Source organism: Argiope bruennichi, chromosome 10 (genome assembly GCF_947563725.1).
Source record: "Argiope bruennichi chromosome 10, qqArgBrue1.1, whole genome shotgun sequence".
Taxonomy (NCBI): Eukaryota; Metazoa; Arthropoda; class Arachnida; order Araneae; family Araneidae; genus Argiope; species Argiope bruennichi.
The window spans coordinates 75,739,311-75,760,847 of record NC_079160.1 but is presented as its reverse complement, the minus strand read 5'-3'; the positions used below and the strand labels follow the sequence as shown (position 1 = coordinate 75,760,847).

The following is a 21,537-nucleotide window of genomic DNA, read 5'->3' as shown; positions in this document are numbered from 1 at the left end:
ACCAAAATTAAAGATGCCATGTTTCGTATTAGAGACTAGAATTTACTTTACATTTTTTTCGAGTTGCCTTGACTTGTCATGATATCACTATTTTTTACAACATATCTCTACCTCTGTTTCTGTACTCAGAACTCATTCTATAGTTTATTCTTCAATACCTGCTGAAAGCATAATGACAAATTTGGATGAGGCTTTCAGTTATTTTGTTTTCCTACTTTTATCCCACACTGCCCATGTCATTAGCCATCTCATTTCTATGAAAATTTCTCTGAAGCCATTGTAAAAAAGAAATGAAGTCATTAATTGATCCTTTCTTACTTTATTAGTATTACCCGATAAGATGATACTTTGTAATATCTTTAATTCGTTATTTATTGAACAGCTCTTTGTGATATATTATAATCATTGTTTGCTCTGACTATACTAATAACTTATAGTTTGATAAAAGAGTCTTCCATGTATCATTAAAAAAAAACTGCATACTTTTCTTATTTCTTAAACCCCCATTTGTAATATTCCCCGTTTAATAAAAGGCTAAAGATATAATGAATCTGTTGATTCTTTTTACCAATTCGCTTTGAAATAATAACTCCAACAGAAATTTTCATTAAATTACAAAGAAATGCGAAAATTTAAATACAAAAACGTTCTAAGACTCTATTAATGGTGTAATTTTTGGTGATTTGTGCGTGATTAGGAATATTTACTAGTGGCGGAATGATATGTGATGTAATTTAAGTGAAGATAGAGATAATCTGCCGGCATTTTGAAAAAACACAGAAAATTATCATAAAATTAACTTTACGAGAAATAACCTACTGTTATCATTCTGTTCTGTTATCAGTAATTCTTTTTCTACTTCTGCACTGAAAAATTTAAGAAGACGCTTTCACCAAAAGTCAAGAAAAAATACATCTGTGTGTCAAATGTGCAGACCTAGGTGCATATGTTAGGAGGAGTTTAGCTTTTGCCTCATAGTCGAATTCAAAGTCATTTAACAAATATAAATGTCCTGGTGTAAAGTATTTGGGCCGACGTCCTGGCCTAGAGGAAACGCGTCTATCGCGTGATCCGGGTTCGACTCCTGGTTTGGGTATGGTTGTTCTTAACCCTGTGTTCTATCTGTGAGGCTCGTGAAAGTGACCCTCCCTGTAAAAAAGGGATTATGCAAGCGAGTGTGTGAGTGTCATTTTCATATGAGCTGGAAATCAAACTTCTGTTTTCAGGCCGTCAGGGAGCCGTTACCCTCAGAAGTTAATGCGCAAATCGGCTTAAAATCGCTGACTTCATTAACTGGCTTGTTTATGCCAAATGCCATAAATAACAACAACAGAGTATTTGAGGCTTTCTCAAAGCAGTAACATAGAACTTCAGCAGCACTTTAGGCCCAATGAAAATATATACCTAATGAAATAATTAATGAGGAGAAATCATAGATGTTTTGTAAGTTTGCAAACTAGCGTCTTCCAGCAATAGAATTTCGCAAGCCAATTGACATCACACTTCTCGCCAGCCCTAGTGTTGCCTTAAAACGGGACGTTAATATAACTAAACTAAACATCACACTTCTCGCTTACATGGATACTTTTCATTGTTTTATAATATATAAAAAATATTTTTCATTTATCCTCCATGTATTTAAGAAATATAAAAAATTCAGTTGTATAAATAATATCCAAATTAATATAATAAAAAAAAACATATGTATATTTAAATAATATTTTATTTTACTTCCTTTAAATTATTCATTTAATTAGCACAAAAGGTGTGCGTTTCAGTTTTAAGCGTAAGGTATAGATATTTAAGCAGTATCATCAAATAAATGGCTATTTAGTTACAAACCATAGTCACATTTTTGTTTTTAATATATTTGAAATTGAAACGGAATTAATATAGTAAATTTTTAAGAACCTTCAGATCAAGGATCACGCCTTGATAAAACAGGCTACAGAACAAAAAGCTCAATGGACCAATATACCCTAGATGCCTTTTTTCTTGTCATTTGGTAAAAGCATGCCTCTTCAGGCAGTAGAAAAACGACGATAACGCCACAGCGATTATGAATATTTATTGTGATTTACAAATTAAATAAATTTGATTGAATAACTTTTTTACTTCTATCGTCATCTAAAATGAAGTGAAGCCAGCTATATTTTCAGTTTAAGAGATTAATTGTACAATTATATCATTGTCAATTAGTCAGAAAGCTTTCTGCGATATACGAGCGACGCTAATAATTCTTTTCAGAAAATTTAAATGCTTTCTGTTGGTACCACTCGTATATTTTAATTTTGAGATATATTTCTAAAATAATTTGTCTGTTTTAGCATCATATTCATTCAGCTTGCGATTTTCACTGTTATCGATATGCTGACGGCAGAAGAGCTGTGTAAAGCTGCAAAAAGACTATATGCATTTAAAAAATAGTTTTTGGCGACTACAATATTTAAAATTTATTAACAGAAGAATAATTTTTTAAAAATTCTATATTGAAATTCGCTGATAACTGATGCTGTCCGAACGAAACGCATGCTGTCGGCCATCTACAACTGACGCGGTTCGGAAAAGTTACTTTGGACTTAAATGGCTAATTATATCCTATAAGAAATTCTGTTAAATGTATTAATAATTTTTAAATTTATTGTTAAGAAATTGTTTGTGTAGTAAATATTAAAAAATAAGAGAATAATTCATGCAAATGAAAACAAAAGGAATGTATAAACTTTTTTAATGAATTTTACTTTAATGCTTTATTGATTCTTTCGAAATTATAATTCGTGTTTCATCTACAAATTTGTGGCAACTTCACTTAAGATTTTTAATTGTTGTTATGTTTAATAAATATGATAAAAATATGAATATATGAAAATCATATAATATAGGTAAATGAATGCGTCTATGCAACATATAAAATGTTTTATTTGAGAATATTTATTAAAAATCTACACATTTTCCAATGATTGATAAGAAAAAAAAATAATTCAGCTGCTTTTTCATATTTTTTCCAACCTTCATTATATCTCTAAAAATCTTATGCTCCTGGCCCTCACTTTTTGCTTTACATCTGTAGACTTTTTGATGGAATTTGCTGAATTAGTTCAAACGTTCATTTGTCGATATTCGACAGTCGATAATGAAGTGTAACTGTTATATTCACATCTTGATTTCATTTTATTGTTTTCCTCCAGGATTCAATGGAAGGCTACTCTGTGAAAAGAAATTGGTAAGAATAGCATCAATCATTTAGTTACATGTAAAAGCAGTGCATAATTATGAAATGGCAAGACTTCCAAAACATCTAGAGCCTAAGATCTTAAGAGACCCTGATCCAAAGTGTAACAATTATATAGGCACTGCTAATGCTGTAGTCTAAAAATAAATAAATAAATAAGTGTATTAATAAAACGAAAAAGTATAAAATTAAATAAATATTAATTTGTATCTAATGTTATTTTTAATTATCAATAATGCATTAGTTCTCTAATTATTCTGGTGCTTTTGAGGAAATCCGCATATTTTCTCAAATAAAGTCAACGAAATCGATTTTGAGTTACATTTACAAGAAGTATATTTCATTTTATATGCAAATATTGCAAAATCAACCAAAAATCTGGGATTTTGCAAAATCAGAACAGAGGTAAGCCCATTTAACTAAATGGACTAATGAAGGTTTATTTAAAAAGCATATAGTATGTGTTCTAGATTTACCATAGTGGCAATTTTGAATTATCGCGTTCAGAAACAAGTAAGCGTAATTCCTTTCATGTGAGGGTATTTTTTTTTTTCGAAATCAAAAATATCTAAAATGAAAAAAAAAAAAGGGGGAAAAAAATTTAATGCAATGGCAAAAAGAGAAAATTACTGTCAGGTTTACCGAAATGTAATAAATGCTTTTGTATCTCTTTCATGCTCTAACCTTCCGTAATTCACAATTGGTTAGACTTAAGATTTGAGTACTGTCTCACCGCCAACTTAGCGAAATTTTCACCAAATGTTAAAATACTCGCCAAATAATCGCCATATTGAATAGAAACAATAAGTTGCAATAAGCAAACAAAACAAATATTGTTTGAGAAGCATTCATTTTGTACGGTTGCAAGTGAAATTTTGTATATAGCCAATTTTAATGAAAAATCAATGAAAAAAAATTGTTTTTTGGAGAAAAAGGCATATTTATTAAATATTGCGACTAAATGGAAGATTAGAACAAATTTGATAAGGAGAGCGGAGGGGAGGGGGAGGGAATCATCATAGCCAATTCGACATTCTTTCTGTTCTCTGATGTAATGTTTTCAGCGAAAGTAAGTGATATCCAGGATATGATATAGTTAGTTCTTCCCCAGTTTTCATCCATTATTTAAATGGTAAATGTCTCCCAGGACATATGAGCCGTTTATTTTGAAAATGGGGCCAAGTCCATTTTTTGTTATTGCGAGATATTTAAAGGTTTGCATTTCAATACATTTAAAAATATTGGTACGTATTAATAGATATATTTTTTGTATTTTGTGGTACCGGATAATTCTAAGTTTATAATTCAATAGTGTTTACAGTGCTGACTAAAAAAATAAGAGTTTTATTATAACTAAATGGACTTGCCTCACTTTCAAAATTAATGAATTATTGTAAACGTTCATTTAATTGGGAAATAGTATTTCAGTTACAATAGTCTGTTTTTTTAATAATAAAAACAAAATGCTATTCAAAAATTTACAATTATTTATTCATTTGATAAAAAGTGCAAACAAAACAGAGAGTATTCTTGTAGAAAATATAACATAACAAAAAACAATACAGTTTTATTAAGAATTTGAATGAAATTATACATTTTCAGTTTATACGCAGGTATAATTAAATTCAATTTTATTCAGCATTTAACATTTTAAAATGTCATGATGAACGGGAGGTATATATGGTAATAAATCCATCCTTTCCTTGCATTTTTCAGATGTAATAGGTCTCCTTTTTTTCATACATAAAAGATAATTTTATATTTCTGAAATCACTTGGTCTTCCTCGTTGTGGTGGCAAATCGATAATTTTAAATTCAGCATCTCGATCTATCGAAGTTTTGTAGAACATTTTATATGGTGCATCCCTTGTAAATCTGATCCAGCATATGAGTCGTTTATTTTGAAAGTGGGGCAAGTCCATTTTTGAAAAAAAATAGAGGTACTGGTAGTATAGATAAAACTCGTTATGATCTTTTTTATGCGTAAACAATTTAAATTAAAAAAAAAACTAATAATAAGATTCTAGTATTTTGGAGATGAAAGTTTTAGCTCTTAACAATATTAAAAATCTGTTTATTTTCAAAGTGGTGCAAGTCCGTCTTAGATTGAAATTATTTTTGACCGAATATATTACGGCACAATTTAGCTCCGATTGCTGTATGGTGAAGCCAATGTGGCCGTTTGATATCATGTCTGAAATCTAGGCTGTTTTAATCTATCTATCTTTGATATTGAAAATAGGTGGCTGTACATTATTTCATAAACAAAAAGTGTATCTTAATTTTGTGTTTCGATAATAATATGTTTTCTTCCAATACCGATTGTTCAGTCCAGTGACAGTGAAAAAAATATCATTGATCACAAATTTTTATTGTCAGGACATTTAGTTTTAACAAACTATCGTGATTTTGGAGTGGTAGAAATGGTAATCCGGAAAACCATTTCCTTGTATATTCCAAAGGATTACTCTAAAGTAATACGAAATAATCGAAAACATAATAAATTTTTAGAACATCAAATGAAACGCGGATATTTATTTTCAACCCAACATCTGGAGAAAGCGATTTTAAAAAAAAAAGAAAAATATCGTTGGAAAAACCGTGAATTGGTTAACTATGTGCTGGATCTAATTTACAAAGGATGCACCATACAAAATGTATGTATGAAAAAAGAAGATTTATTGCATCCGAAAAATACAAAGACATGATGGATTTATTACCATATATACCTCCCGTTCATCATGAACATTTTAAAATGCTAAATCCTGAATAAAATTCAATTTAATTATACCTACGTATAAACTGAAAATGTATAATTTCATTCAAATTCTTAATAAAACTGTATTGTGTTTTTTATGTTATTATGTCTACAAGAATATTCTTTGTTTTGTTTCACTTTTTATCAGATGATTAAATATTTATAAAAATTTGAATAGTATTTTTTTATTATTAAAATAAGGCTGATGCAACTGAAATATTTCCCAGTTAAATGAACGTTTACAATAATTCATAAATTTTGAAAGTGAGGCAAGTCCATTTAGTTATAATAAAACTCTTATTTTTTATTACTCACTATTGGATTATAAACTTACATTATCCGGTACCACAAAATACAAAAAAAATTTATCTATTAATACTTACCAATATTTTTAAATTTATTAAAATGCAAACCTTTAAATATCTCGCAATAACAAAAAATGGACTTGCCCCATTTTCACAATAAACGGCTTATATCGTGTCTGAAATCTAGGGTGTTTCTATCTATCCATCTTTGATAATGAAAATCGGTGGTTGTACAGTGTTTCATAAATAATAAAAAGTATATCTTAATTTTGATTTTAATGCATCAAAATAAAACTGCATCCAGTTAGGCCCGCATCTAAATAGAGCTGAGTCTAATTAAACCCGCATCAGACCTGCATCTAATTACATCTGCATCCATTTAGACTTGCAAGTAACTAGATATATTTAAATCTGCATCAAATTAGATCCGCTTCTAAATAGAACTGCATTTAATTAGGCCTGCTTCAGATCTGCATTTAATTAGATCCATATCTAAATATATGCATTAGGTGTGCATCTAATTAGGCCCGCATCAAATATGCATCTAAATAGAACTGCATCTAATTTGATCGGAATCAGGTCTGCATCTAATTAGAACTGCATGTAAATGGATCAAATCAGATCTGCAACTAATTAGGCTCGCGTCATATCTACATCAAATTAAATCCGTTTTTTAATAGAACGGCATCTAATTAGGCCTGCATCAGATCTGCATCTAATTAGATGCATATCTAAATATATATTCAACAGATATGCATCTAATTAGATACATATCTAAATAGATCTGCAACAGGCCTGCATCTAATTAGATCTGAATCAGGTCTGCATCTAATTAGACCCGCATCAGAACTGCATCTAATTAGATCCACATCTAAATAGAACTGAATCAGGTCAGCATCTGATTAGGCCCGAATCAGACTGCATCTAATTAGAACTGCATGTAACTAGCTCTATTTAGACCTGCATCTAATTAGGCCTGCATCAGACCTGCATCTAATTAGGCCTGCATCAGACCTGCATCTAATTAGGCCTGCATATAACTTGGTTTAATTAGATCTGCATCTAATTAGATCCACATCTAAATAGAACAGCATCTAATTAGACCTGGAACTAATTGGCCCCCTCCCATCAGATCTACATCTAATTAGATCCATATCTAAATCTGCATCAGGTTTGCATCTAATTAGATCGGAATCAGGTTTGCATCTAATTATGCCAGCATCGGTCCTGCATCTAATTAAGCGCGCATGACATCCGGATCTAAATAGAACTGCATCTAATTATATCTGAATCAGGTCTGCATCTTATTAGGCCCGCATCAGAACTGCATCTAATTACATCTGAATCTATTTAGAACTGTAAATAACTAGATATATTCAAATCTGCATCTAATAAGGCCCACATCAGATCCGCATCTAATTATATCCATATGAGCCATTTATTTTGAAAGTGGGGCAAGTTCATTTTTGAAAAAAAAATTAGATAATGGTAGTTATAGATAAAACTTGTTATGACCTTTTTATGCGTAAACAATTTAAAGTAAAAAAAAAAATCAGATTCTAGTATTTTGGAGATGGCAGTTTTAGCTCTTAACAGTATTGAAAATCTGTTTATTTTGAAAATGGTGCAAGTCCATCTTAGATTGAAATTATTTTTGAACGAATATATAACAGCAAAATTTAGCTCCGGTGAAGCCAATGTGGTCGTTTGATATCGTGTCTGAAATCTAGGTTGTTTCTATCTATCTATCTTTGATAATGAAAATTGGTGGTTGTACATATATTATTATCGGTGGCTCATATATTATTTGTTCGCCCTTTCATTATATTTGACTTTTAAAATGGCATAAACAGACTAATTTTTCTTTTTTGGTCCTAAGAATGATGCCTACATTATCAAAAATCTCTTGCTGTTCTCTTTCTCTACAGTTCTGAATGTAATCATCATCATATGCAAAATGAACAATGTATGCTAAAGTTAAACTAAGATAGTTCATTTGATATTTATGAAATTAGCTGTATTATAAGAATTTCCTCAAATATAAGTTATATTCTTCTACATTTAGTTTGGAGTTATGATGCAATTCAAATATAAATCAAATAGTATATCTCACTCTCACCAAATAAATATTTTTAAGGCATCATTTAATGAGAAAATTTTAAATCATCATGTGTAAGATATTTTGTGATTTTTCCTTGACGTTCCTTATTTATAAGAAGAAAAAAAATGTATAAATTGCCATTATTTCAAACTTAACAACCGACTTGAATTCCTTTTATTGAAGTAAAATAAAAGTATACCAAATAAACTTTTAAAAAATTATACGTCAAAAAATTTATAAAAATTGTTTATTTCGAAAATATAGAATATTTATGTAATGAGAATGAAGATATTCCTTAATTGTTGCAGTTCTCTATTTTATTCTTTTTCTGAAATTGGACTTTCTCATGTGTCCACGTGAGTGGTTTTTCTTTTCAGGAACAAAACTGCGATGCTTCTGATCCTCTTCAAAAGAACTCAGGTGAACGTTTACAGATACAGAGCTAAATATGAGGTAATTTACTTTTCTTGCTTGTTATATTATACAAACCTTCCAGGGCGATTGATGCTCAGTAAAAATTATTTTTTCATGCTTTCTTAGGGACAGTCAACAATAGAAGGTTATATCATCATATTAAAATAACTACACAAATAACTGACTTCCGTCACCACTCTTGAAGTCAAAGATACATGCATGCGCGGATTATTAAAAAAGTGCACCATAAAAGTGAGATTAGTGAATGGTTTGTCACAATCTACACTCCCCCTTCCCATGTTACCTAATTCTGAAAACAGTAAAAGCAAAGATTGGTTTTAGGGATTGCAATACCGGTATACCGGGATACCGAATACCGGTATTTTGAGCCATTTGTACAATTTTGTAATACCGGTATTCACAAGTTTAAATACCGGTTTTTCGGTATTTACTAGAAATTTTTAAAATTGTCTCCACTATATGTTCAGAGATCGCCAACATGACAAAATAGCATACGTTTTTGTTTTTATGTCTCCCAAACGGGCGAAATTAATTAGCTAATTAATGGCTTGATTAATTGATTAAATCTAAATTAACGAAACATGGATTATCCCTGAAAGAGAATATAGTATCCGTAACGACTGATGGAGCAACAATTATGAAAAAAGTTGGAAAGCTGATGGGTGCAAATCAGCAGTTGTGCTATGCACATGGAATTCAATTAGGAGTAATAGATGTATTATACCAAAAAAATAAAGAACAGAAGAATGCAAATACTGAGTATATAGAAACTTCGGATTCCAACTTTGATGAGAGTAAGAGTGAGAGTGATATTGAAAATGTAATTGTTGAAGAAGATATTACTAATGAGGATAAAATATTAACCTATCAAGAATTGCTTCCAATAATTTATAAAGTTCGAAAAGTCGTTAAGATATTTAAACGTTCCCCTATAAAAAAAAGGATATATTACTAAAATATATACTAACTGAAAATAAAACAGAATATATGTTAATATTAGATTCTAAAACACGTTGGAACAGTTTACTCCTAATCATGTAACGATTTTTGAAACTGAGAAATCCAATCCAAAAAGCAATAATCGACTTAAACCTGTAAATTAATTTTTCAGATAGTGAATTCGACTTAATATCCAGAACTATATCAGCTCTACTTCCAATAAAACTCACTATTGAGGTATTATGTCGGAGAGATTCTAATTTATTAACAGCTAATGCAACAATAAATTTCATGTTGCAGTCACTGAAAGAACAGCCCACATCAATATCTAAAGAATTATATATTACATTGAAAAATCGCACAGAAGAAAGGCATACCTAAATAGAAAATGTCTTATGGTATTTACATAATTATAATGATTTTAAAAATGAAAATGAAAAAGAAGAAAAGAAAATAACCAACTCAAATCTGATTAAGTTTAGAGTAAATTTTCTTAAAACATTTTACCCACAAACCTATCCACATTCAGAATTCGGTTCAATTATCGAAGATTATGATGTCATTACTGTCGATAGTGAAAAGGAATTATCTTTTGAACAAAAATTAGAATTAGCGATAAATAAAAAAAAATTCAACGAAACAAAATACAATACAGAAATCAGCTATATCCAAAACCATCCGACGAGAAATCGATTTATTTGAAGATGAAGGATTTAGAGGTAAATACTTGAAAAAAATATATCACGCATTGCTAACAGTACCACCACCTAGCGTAGATGCCGAAAGAGCGTTTTCGACAGCTGGTAATTTTTACACAAAATTACTTTTCAGGCTTAATGACAGTACAATTGATGAATTATGTTTTTTAAGATCACATTTCAAAAATTTGTAATAGTACCACAGACTGAATAGTGATATTTACTCTTTTCTTGCGATTTAAATAAATAAGATATTCCTTTACTTTTTTGTGATTATATACTGCTATAATTTATAAGTTACAAATTATTTTTTGTGATATTTACACTCTCTAACAAAACTGGCAAATAAAATAAAGAAACACCTGTGTTTTCTTTCTTTTTCTAAAATTTCTAATACCGGTATTAAAACCGGTATCCCGGTATTAAGATTTAAAAAATACCGAATACCGGTATTGAAATTTTGGTCCGGTATTGCAATCCCTAATTGGTTTATAACTTGCTTACACGTAGACATGTTCTTGGCTTTATATTACCAGCTACTGGCTATTGTTATTAGTGATTTTTCTCAAAGTAAAGAAGATCTCCCTCAAGGAGCATACTGAAGGAAAATTGGGAGAAATGTCTAAACAGCTTAACTTTTTTAAAATACTTCCACGACGAGGTACTACAAGTACGTGATTTAGAGATTGTCGAATATGTAAATAGGGGTTCAATTTCAGTTATGGTACATGCCATCTATGGGAAGAATTTTACCGTAACCGGTGATGAATCTTAGGACTCAAATTTAGTTCCCTAACATATGCTGGTAGGATGGCTATCATTTAACCACCCCGCATGTTTTGACAGAGCATGGTCTTACCTGTGAGCACCTCAGATATAAGAAAAATTAAGCAGGTTTTTGTTTGTTTGGCACATTAATGGTGGAAGGTTTTATAGTTTTATTGACTCTATTTCTCTCTGATATGATTCCTACGGAACCTACTGAATATATTAGTGTATGGACTGATGCTTATTATTACGCAATTAATTATCATTCTTGCAGAGATCATCTAGACATCTCATCATCCTCTACCGATTTTACTACAGTATCGACTTCCTTTATATTTGCTTCACATAAAAGTAGTGATCCTAAGTGGACCATCAATGCTTACATGCCTTCCCCCATATCCATTTCAGTGGTCGCGGTGGCCTTGTGGTAAGGTTTCGGCTTGTGAGCCGTAGGGTTTCAGGTTCAAGACCCGATTCCACCGAAAAACCGTCGTGTAAGGGCGTCTGTTGCACGTTAAATCCGTCATGCCAAACGTCCTCCCGCTGATGTGGTGTGGCGTGGAGAGGCGGGTGCCAGCTCAGGTGTCGTCCTCATTATCTGACCTCAGTCCAAAATGACGAGGTCCGTCCCAAAAATAGCCCTAGTGTTGCTTTACAACGGGACGTTAATATAACTAAACTAAACCATATCCATTTTTTAGAAAAATCTCAAAAACGCTTAACCAATGTTCATGTTTGTAGGGAAAAAATCTCCACACATTTCGCCAGTTATATGATTACACATTAAAACGTCTACTGTAACGATTTCGAAAATTTTTATTTCTTATTAAAGTCATAATCCTTAGATACATAATTAATGGCCATCGGTCTCCTCCACCTCTGTTTTTGAGAGAATTGCAAATTAATACGGCCCTCAATCTCAATAACTGGACAAAGAAAGTTTCGAAATCAGTATAATGGTTCTTTCTGAAGAATCAGAATAAGGAAAGGTGCATTCATGAGAGAGTATTTTTTTTAAAAAAATTTCTTACAAACAGAGACAGCTATGAAAAGAGGAAATCATTGATAATATATCTAAGAATCATAAGTTTTTATATGAAAAAACACTGTTACAGCGATTGATACTGGGAAATTCTGTCATGGTTTTTTCCCCATAGAATATACAGAGTGAAATAATATATTTTCTATTTTTGCCAAAAATAATACGTCGCAGGGTGCAGGCAGCCATTTATGATGTATTTAAAGGATTAAGAATTTTGATACGATATAATATTTTGTAAAGTCATTTCAATGGTTATGGCAGGAAACTCTTACATTTTACACATTTCTCTATAAAGAATGTAATAGTGTAGGGTTTTTTTCCCCTCCAATTTCTATCAAAAATGGAGAGGGGAAAAGCTAACAATCACTGATGACATATCTAAAGATTTCGTATGAAGTGAAATCGGATCACTGGTTGGGAATGGGTGATTGATTCATTGTTTTCTTTAAAATTAAATTCCTCATTATTTTAAACATATGGGTTTTTTTTTATCATAATCATAGTAATGACATATAAATTTATATATAAATTCAATAAATTGGTATACACGTATAAATAAAAGCATAACATAAAATACATAAACATTTCAATTCGTTATAAATGTCAATGCGCATTTACATATTGGGGGGAGGGGGAGTTCTCGTCAGCTTTTGGGCATTTTCAGGATATAGCGGAAAATAATTTTTATGCATTTAAGTAACATATGTCTTCTCATTGCCAAATTTTCTAAAAATAAAAACCAGTCAGTAATAAAATTCTAAAACTCCTGAGAAATTTGACCACTCTATTATATTCTTAATGTATATTCTTAATTTTTCTTAGTAATATAATTCCATGTAAATTTTTGTTTTAAAGATATAATATCAAAAATAATTTTTTCGAATGACGGAGATCTAAAACGCAGGAATTCAGCTTGAAATCCATTGTCAAATATTACTGGGTAAGAGCCAAGAACAGGACACAATTTAAAGTTATACAAACTATCCAAAACCTCGCTAAATAATTTTATCATTGTGAACCACAATGAATGGTAATAAGCATCTTTTAGAAATGTAATAAGAATTTCCAAAATTGCCAAGAAATTCACTCAAAAAATACGACTTCATCTTATTCTTAAAAAGAACAGACTACTGTATTGTCTCTACTCCTTTGCTGACGAAACAGTTAGAAAAACAAATTCCTAATAATTTTGTGTCTCTCCCCATGCATTGATGAAAATACTTTTCTTTCCTGTCTTTCTCTCTGCAGAGCATCGAATTATTCAGTTTGCTTGGCGGCTTCGTTGGCATCTGGTTGGGAGTGTCTCTGATCGCGCTGCTGGACTTCCTCGAGTCGCTGGCCACCTTTATAGTCTATTTGATTGAAAGAATCAAGAAGAGCCCCAGGATTGCCAGCATCAGATCCGCTATGGGATCCCGAAGTCAAAGTCGTTCGAATTCCATGCAGTCGGAAACATCCATCCCCTGGGCAAGAAGCGATAGCAACAATCATCTGAGGGTGGATCTACGTCGTGGTTCTAATGGCCATTACTAAAGAAAATTTGTAGTCTGTACCTATTTGTACAACTAAGTCAGATGAATGCATCTAGTCACAAACTCCTTCATTTTGGTACAACTAGATCAGATGAATGCATCTAGTCACAAACTCCTTCATTTTGGTATAACTAGATCAGATGAATGCATCTAGTCACAAACTCCTTCATTTTGGTACAACTAGATCAGATGAATGCATCTAGTCACAAACTCCTTCATTTTGGTATAACTAGATCAGATGAATGCATCTAGTCATATACTTCTTCATTCAATATTCAAGGTCGTTACTGTGTGAATTCTTTATCAATCCGTTGTTAATATTACGACTCCAACTGGTAGAACCGTTAGAAGAGGGAACAAGAGAATATAAAGTTTTCAGAAGCAGATAAACGCCATTAATTATATTTTGAGAGCTATTTTGGTAATCTTTTGAGGACAGTCACCAGAATACGTTCTTCAATATTATGTATTTCTTGAAAACTTCACCAAGGCAATCAATATCCGTTTGAATCCTTTAACTATTTATTGTTATTACTATTACGATTCCAAATGGTACATCTGTAAAAAAAGAATACAAAGTTTTCAGAAGACGATAAACAGCATCAATTATACTTTAAGGACTATTTCAGTAATCTTTTGAGAACAGTTCTCAGAATACGTTCTTTAATATTATGTATTTCTTGAAAATTTCACCGAAGCAATATCCGTTTGAATTCTTTATCTATCCGTTGTTATTACTGTTATGATATTAACTGATACAACCGTGAAAAAGGAAAACAAGAGAATATAAAGTTATCAAATAAAAAAAAATCCTTGATTATATTTTAGAAGATATTTCAATAATCTTAGTACAACAATATGATATCAAATTATTTGTTTATAGTCATGCATTTTTTTTAAAAACTCCATTTGTTATTTCCTTCCGCAGTAGGACTAGAAAGTACAACACATAACTAGATTTACTCTTTCACACCATATTGCATTAGTAAATTGATGTAGCAAACACATAGAGAGCTCACACTTTTAGATTTTGTATTAGTTGTTGTGTGTCTTATTCTAGATTGCAAAAAAGTATTCAATCAGTATTTTATTGCAAAAAAAGTATTCAATTAGTATTTTATTGCAAAAAAGGAATTCCTTTATCTTTAGATAGCAGAAAAAAATTCATGATCAAAACTTAGGAAAATGTTGTATACTTATTTTCGCAATAAATGTTGCGTGTCTTATTCACATAGATTTTAGAAGACAGCTGTGTCCATTGTCATAAATTATTTTCGAAAAATGTTGTTTACGAAATAAATTTTCGATTTCAGTTTCTCATTGAACACAGCTTTTTTCAAACACACTGAAAGCTGTTCATTCGAGCGTTTTCAATTCGAATTTTTTTACAAAGCCTCTAAATTTTCTATTAAAATAACCTCAATAACCGAATTCATTTTGATTAAGTAGAAATAAAATTAAAACATTTTGATTTCAGATTTGTTTTTTTAGTTAAATGCTGCCATAAATTGTATCTGAAATGACCATATGTAATTTTCTGAGTTCCTTAATTATTTATGTAACAGCTTCTGTTGTACAATGGCTTCCATACAAAAAAAAATCTAATATTTTCAGCTTTTGAGAAAATCTTAATACACTTTAAATGTGAATTTGTAGTGATTATTTTGAAGTGTTATTTTATTATTATTGTACTCAAAGTAGTGTATATTGTGGAGCTATTAAAATAATTTATTTATTGAAATTTTTGATTAAAATTTTATATTTTATGCATTATATATTTATGCAAAGTTATTATTTCTTTAATAAAACAGCTAAATATTAAAAATAAATTGATACAAATATTTATTAATTTAAAATCTTGTCCTTTCTTTGCGTGCGTGCGTGCGTGCGTGTGCGTGTGTGTGTGTGTGTGTAAACATAATCTGGCAGATGTATGGCCGAAAAAGAAAAGAAGGAATTTTTGAAATTCTCTTCAATTTATTTTACGCTGTGTCACGATTTGTACAGAAGTGATACTAAAACGGCAGATGCTTGTACTCTGAGATTTAGATAGAATTTTGTTTATATACATGTAGACTTAGAAAAGGGAATCTTCAGTGTCTTTAAAAGAATGTCTTAAGCATTAGGGATTTTTATCTCTTCACACCGAGTGTGGGAAATACAAAAGTCAGCACTTTTTGGAACGCGTGTTAGAAATAATTTTCAGATCAGGAAATACGAGAACATTTTAGAATGAAGTTAACAGGAACTAATTTAAAATAATAATGCAGAACCTAATTGAAATTTAAATGTTTATATATATATATATATATATATATATATATATATATATATATATATATATATATATATATATATATATATATATATTGGAGTCAGTTTGTGCAGTCACGTAATGAACATAATTGTGCATCTTATCTAAAAATGCAATAACTGTATGTAACTGTGGAGACGATTTGATTTCTGTAGACTTCTTCTTCTTGAGTACAGCCGACCACTTCGCCACCACAAAACATAATAGTATTGAACGTAATAGTATTGACAGGATTTGTTGTGGCCGACTGCTATCTGTAACATTGTCCATCCTTGCATTGACCGATTTGTCAAACTGACATTCTCTTCGAGGTAATTTGCCACAAAGTGGTCAATTACTGTCCTTCTACCTTATCTACAAACTTTCAAATAGTTGGTAAAAAACTGAAAAGTTTTGACATCATGTCCTTCAGAGTTTTAAGACTACCTGGTACAATCAGTACTGTACTGAAGTCATTATTTATAATTTTCAGATTTTTTCTTAGCTCCAAGATTTCAATACTTTCCTTTAAATAGTGGAAAACAGTACCAATTCCTCCACAACTGCATCTATTGTCCTGCATTCTTCCAAATCTTTGGAAATATGCCGGGAATCTCCCATGTCCTGATATAAGTTGAATTATCAGTGGATGGTATCTTCTTATTTTTATTTCTGGATTAGGAATAAAATCGAAAGTTACTGTTCCGTTTTTGGACATATACCATTTGTCAAACCATTGCAACTTTATTTCTTCTCTTAATTCCCATTTTAAGACACCATTTGATTTGGGGACAACCATATCAACACCCTCTTTCTGTGCCGCCAACTTTGCATGTTGATCTGCCTTTTCATTACCATATATCCCAATATGGGCTTTAACCCAATTCAACTCTATCCACTTGTTAGTTTTTACACTTTTTATCTTTTCTTTTATCGTTCATATTTCCTTATTACAATTGTGAGATGATTGTATGATTTGTAGGACTGACAGAGAATCTGAAAAAATTGTGCACTTCTGTCCGTCCTCCACCCTTCCACAATATTCAATGGCCATCTTTAAAGCTTGCACTTCTGCTTGGAAACTTGTGGCATGGTTCGATAATTTCACAAGACTTTTATCTATCTCGTTCCCATAATAGTATACTACTATTGTAGCTCCTACTTTATTTTCCTCTTTCGAACCATCTGTAAAAATTTCTATTCCATCCATATCTTCGATTTTAATTTGAAAACCATGAATAAACCATTCTGCAGGATGCTCTTCAAACTTGTCAAAATACAACTCATAATCTTTTTTGCTGAATCATTTGTTTCCTATTTTAACTTTATTACTAGTAATTCTTATTTGAAATTTAGTGAATATTTCCGTTGCTCTGAGGTCCAAAAGTGATAACGGGCAAAATTCCCGTTATCACTTGAAGGGCTTCTGTAGAAATGGTTCTATATCCCCCAGATATAACGATGAGAGGGCGCCGTTGCATTGAATTAAATGTTTCTCCGATTTTCTTTAGATTTAGCCTATTTCCCCTTGCTCCGTGCCCGAAAAGAACAAAGGGCTCAATGGCCCCAGTGTAGATTCTTCTTAGATGGTATTTCCTTTTTCTATAAAATTTTTCCGCAACTGTCACTAGTTTATATGTTAATGCATTCACTTTTTTCTTGACCTTACTAAAATGAGACGTAAATGTTAATTTACTATCCCATGTAACTCCCAAGTATTTAATTTTATTTGACACATTTATACTGTTATTGCCCATTTTTATGTTAGGCGGATCTGTTAATTTTAAACGTTTTCCAAATGTAATAGGCATTTAAATTGTTTTCTTTTCATTAAACTGAATTCTGTGTATTTTTCCCCATTTTACTAGCCTATGAATTATTTGTTTTCCTTTAATTCCAGTTCATCTTTTGTTCTTCCCGAGATTATAAGTAGCACATCATCGGCATACGCCTTTATAAAGCAGTTCACTGGAAGATTGATTTTAAATGCAGAATTCATAACCAAGTTCCAGAATAACGGCCTGCTGCATGAGCTCTGTGGCACTAATCTGTCCATTATAAATTCCAAATTATTCTCTCCATCTTGTTAAATACATTTTCTTTCATTTAAGTAATCTTGAATCACTTCAAAAAGATTGCTCGGGCAATTCATTTTTATAAGGGCATATAAAATGCTTTTCCTCCATACTGAATCAAATGCTCCAGCTACATCCAAAGATATAACTGTTGCTTTTAGTTTTTGATTCATCGCGCCTTTTATTTTACTCTATAGTGCATTTTGGGCTGTTTCACAAGAGTGGTTATATCTAAAACCATGTTGATCCTGATGTAGTCTATTTTGTGCCGTTAATAAGTGATGTACTCTTTGAGTTATCAGTTTATCCAAGATTTTACTTGCTGTTGTTAGCAAACAAATTGGTCTATAGGATTTAGGATTCTCTGTCTCTATTAGTTTTAGGAATTAAAATCAGTTTTTCTACCTTCCACTGATTAAGGAACGCACCTAATTCTAAGCACTTGTTGTATAACTCTAAAAGTATGAATGGATTCTTTCTGTTAATTTCAGCAAGCATCTCCATTGGGATGTTGTCTAATCCAGGTGTTTTCTTTTTAGCCATTTTATTAATCGTTGTTCTTATTTCATTTATTGTGAATATTTTATCTTTTTCTTTTGTTTTATATTCCTCAATACTTTTCCTCATTTTCTTCTGCTTTTTACTTTCTTGTTGGGACTGTTCCTCTTTGAAAAGGCATCTCACAATAGTTTCTTTTGTATTTTTGGTTTTTGTTCCATCCTGTTTTCTGACACCGTGCACCGACTGACACTGCTAATTTATAAGGTAGCTCAAAAGGGTTCATACTCATTATTTCGCTACATAACTTTTCAAAACATTCTAAACTTTCTTTCTTCACATTCCTCAGTATATTGATTCATTTTTTTATAAATTTGTCTTCTCTTCATTCTCTCTTCAGAGTTTTTACATCGTTGGTATCTATGCTGCAAGGCTCTTGTCAGTTTTCTTTGTTTCTCTAGTTCAGTGTCCCACCAGGGGACCCTGAGATGATTTGTCTCTTTATTGTTTGATCTTCGGCTCTTGAATGAATTCTGTAAATTCTTTAACCCATACTTCTAAATCTTTTTTAGTTTTTATCCTTTGCATTGTTTCTCTTATATTAGCATATTTTTCAGCCACTTGAGAACTAATTTTTCGAATTTTCCACTTGCTTAATTTAAATCTTTCTGCTGAAAAAGCTTTTCCACCCATATTAATTTGAAAATCCAAAAAGCCATGGTCACTCATAGTAATTCGGATTACTTCCAACCCATTGCTCTGTCATGCAGGTCTTTAGTTGATAAGATGACATCAATCCAGCTTCTTCCACGTGAAGATTGAAACATTGGCACTGAGTTTGGATCATTCCATATAACAAGATTCTTCTTAAAAATGAATTCTATAAACGAGCCGGCTTCATCTTGTAGTCTATGATTGGGAATTTCATTTCCCACAGACGACTATGAAGATTTAAATCTCCTCCAATAAGTATGGATGATGTCCCCAACTGTTCAGATTTTAAAGTTCTCTGCAGATTTCTTCTTTATAGTGAGTCCGTGGGAAGTATACCGATACCACAGTAATTTCACTATTTCCCACTGATAAATTGGCCGCTACTATGTATTCGCTAGTAAATCTTGTCAAAATAGAAAGATCTTGGGTTCTTACTGTTATTATCGCCTTCCGTAAGGGTGAGCAATTATTCTCCATCCTAGGGGAAGTCCTATTATTTTTCCTTTTATTGTATATGGTTCCTGTAACAAGTAAACATCTGGAATATTGTCCCCAAACAAATTTGGGAGTTCCTTTGTCGCATATTTACCTCGACCTATATTATGTTGAATAACACGCCAAGAATTATCATTGAAAGGCTTATTATCCATAATTCGCCTGTTTAATCAACTGATCTCTCTCCCTGATAAATACAGGGCAATGCTCCGATATTGCAATATGATCCGTTCGAATCATAATTTTTGTTCTTTTGCGATACTCTTTGCAGTTTCTGCATTCTGGATTTTGCTTTGTGCAATTTTTATATTTATGCATTTCCAAGCATTTGGAGCAGTTATCTTCTTTTTGCATACATTTAGATCGAACATGCCCATATTTGTGACATTTAAAACATCTAAGGGGTTCCACAAATTCTCTAAATCTATACGATCCGAAACCACACTGTAACCTTGCTTTATCTTTAATTATTCGGAACGCTTTAGGGTCCAAACTTATAACCCAGTGAGACGAGCTGCCTCTTCCTTTTTTCCTATATAGAATCCGCATATTCCCTACTATGTCATGGCCTTAGCTTGATTTGATCGAGAAAATCCAATTCCTCCTCCTCCCTGGGTCTCTCACTCTTTTCCACATCATAAATAATGATTTGAGGCATTCTTATCTGTGGAGTAGTAGCATTGCATTCATTTTGCAAATTTGTATGACTGTTAATTGCATCTTTCAACTTAGTGTAGGCAGGTTTGCTTTAGGTCTTAGCAATGGTGTTGTTTTATCGTTTTCTTTCGGGTTTATCATTTTTTTGTTGTATTTGATTCCTTTCTTCCCCCACCAACAGCATTTTGGAAGCTTGGATCCTTCTAATAAAAGTTAAACCTGCTTTTAATGGATTTTTTTTTCATTATGCCATCACTGTTTAGATTTTTAACCACATTTATGAATGTTGGTCCATGATTATCATCTGTTGAATTCATTTTGGTTGTTGAAGAATTTGACAAAACATTCAAAAATAAGTCTCTCAATTCTTCAGCCGCGTTACCCTCAATCCTATATTTATTGATAATATTTTCAAATGTTTCCAATATTCTCATTGGTCTGAAGTGTTGCTTATTTTCCTATGGTATTATTTCGTTTTCACTTGCAACCACATTCTTTGCCTTTTTAGCATTTGCAACACCATCATTTCTTTCTTTCTCTTTGCCCTTACGAGGAATGCATGGTCTTTTATCTTTAGAGCGATTTTCCCTGTTTTCATTTTTCTTTTTGTGGCCATTTGTATTTTGCTGCCCGCCTGCATTGATGGTTCAATTATCTCATTTGAATCAGAATCCGGTGATTTTTTAAAGTCTTTATATGACAATCCTTTAAATCCTTTAATTGGATTTGGTGTATCGGGAATTATCACTTCCGCTCCTTTTGACGAGTAAAAAAAATTCTCATCATCAGTTAGAATATCGCTATCATCAGTATAATGTTCTCTATCCGTCTTATTTTTGTCTGATTACATTTCTTTTTTGATTTTTTCACAAAGTCTAAATTTCTAGTGCAACAGAGAGTAAAGCGTAAGCAAGCTTTTAACAAAATATTTGGAAAGCGTTCCCAATTTTAAATTTCAATTATTAGAAACGCATGTAAAAAACTGTCCAAATAAA

General features: G+C 31.5%; 1 protein-coding gene across 1 annotated transcript in view; it reads left to right on the top strand.

Annotated features, from left to right (window-relative positions):
• Positions 1 to 15,400, top strand: part of LOC129988810 (uncharacterized) — a 42,997-nt gene extending 27,597 nt beyond the window's left edge. The window contains exons 5-7 of the mRNA XM_056097081.1: positions 3,189 to 3,223; positions 8,774 to 8,849; positions 13,527 to 15,400. Of these exons, the coding sequence (XP_055953056.1) occupies positions 3,189 to 3,223; positions 8,774 to 8,849; positions 13,527 to 13,811 (396 nt within the window). The 3' untranslated portion in view covers positions 13,812 to 15,400. The remainder of the gene's footprint in view (positions 1 to 3,188; positions 3,224 to 8,773; positions 8,850 to 13,526) is intronic.
• Positions 15,401 to 21,537: the final 6,137 nt, after the last annotated feature.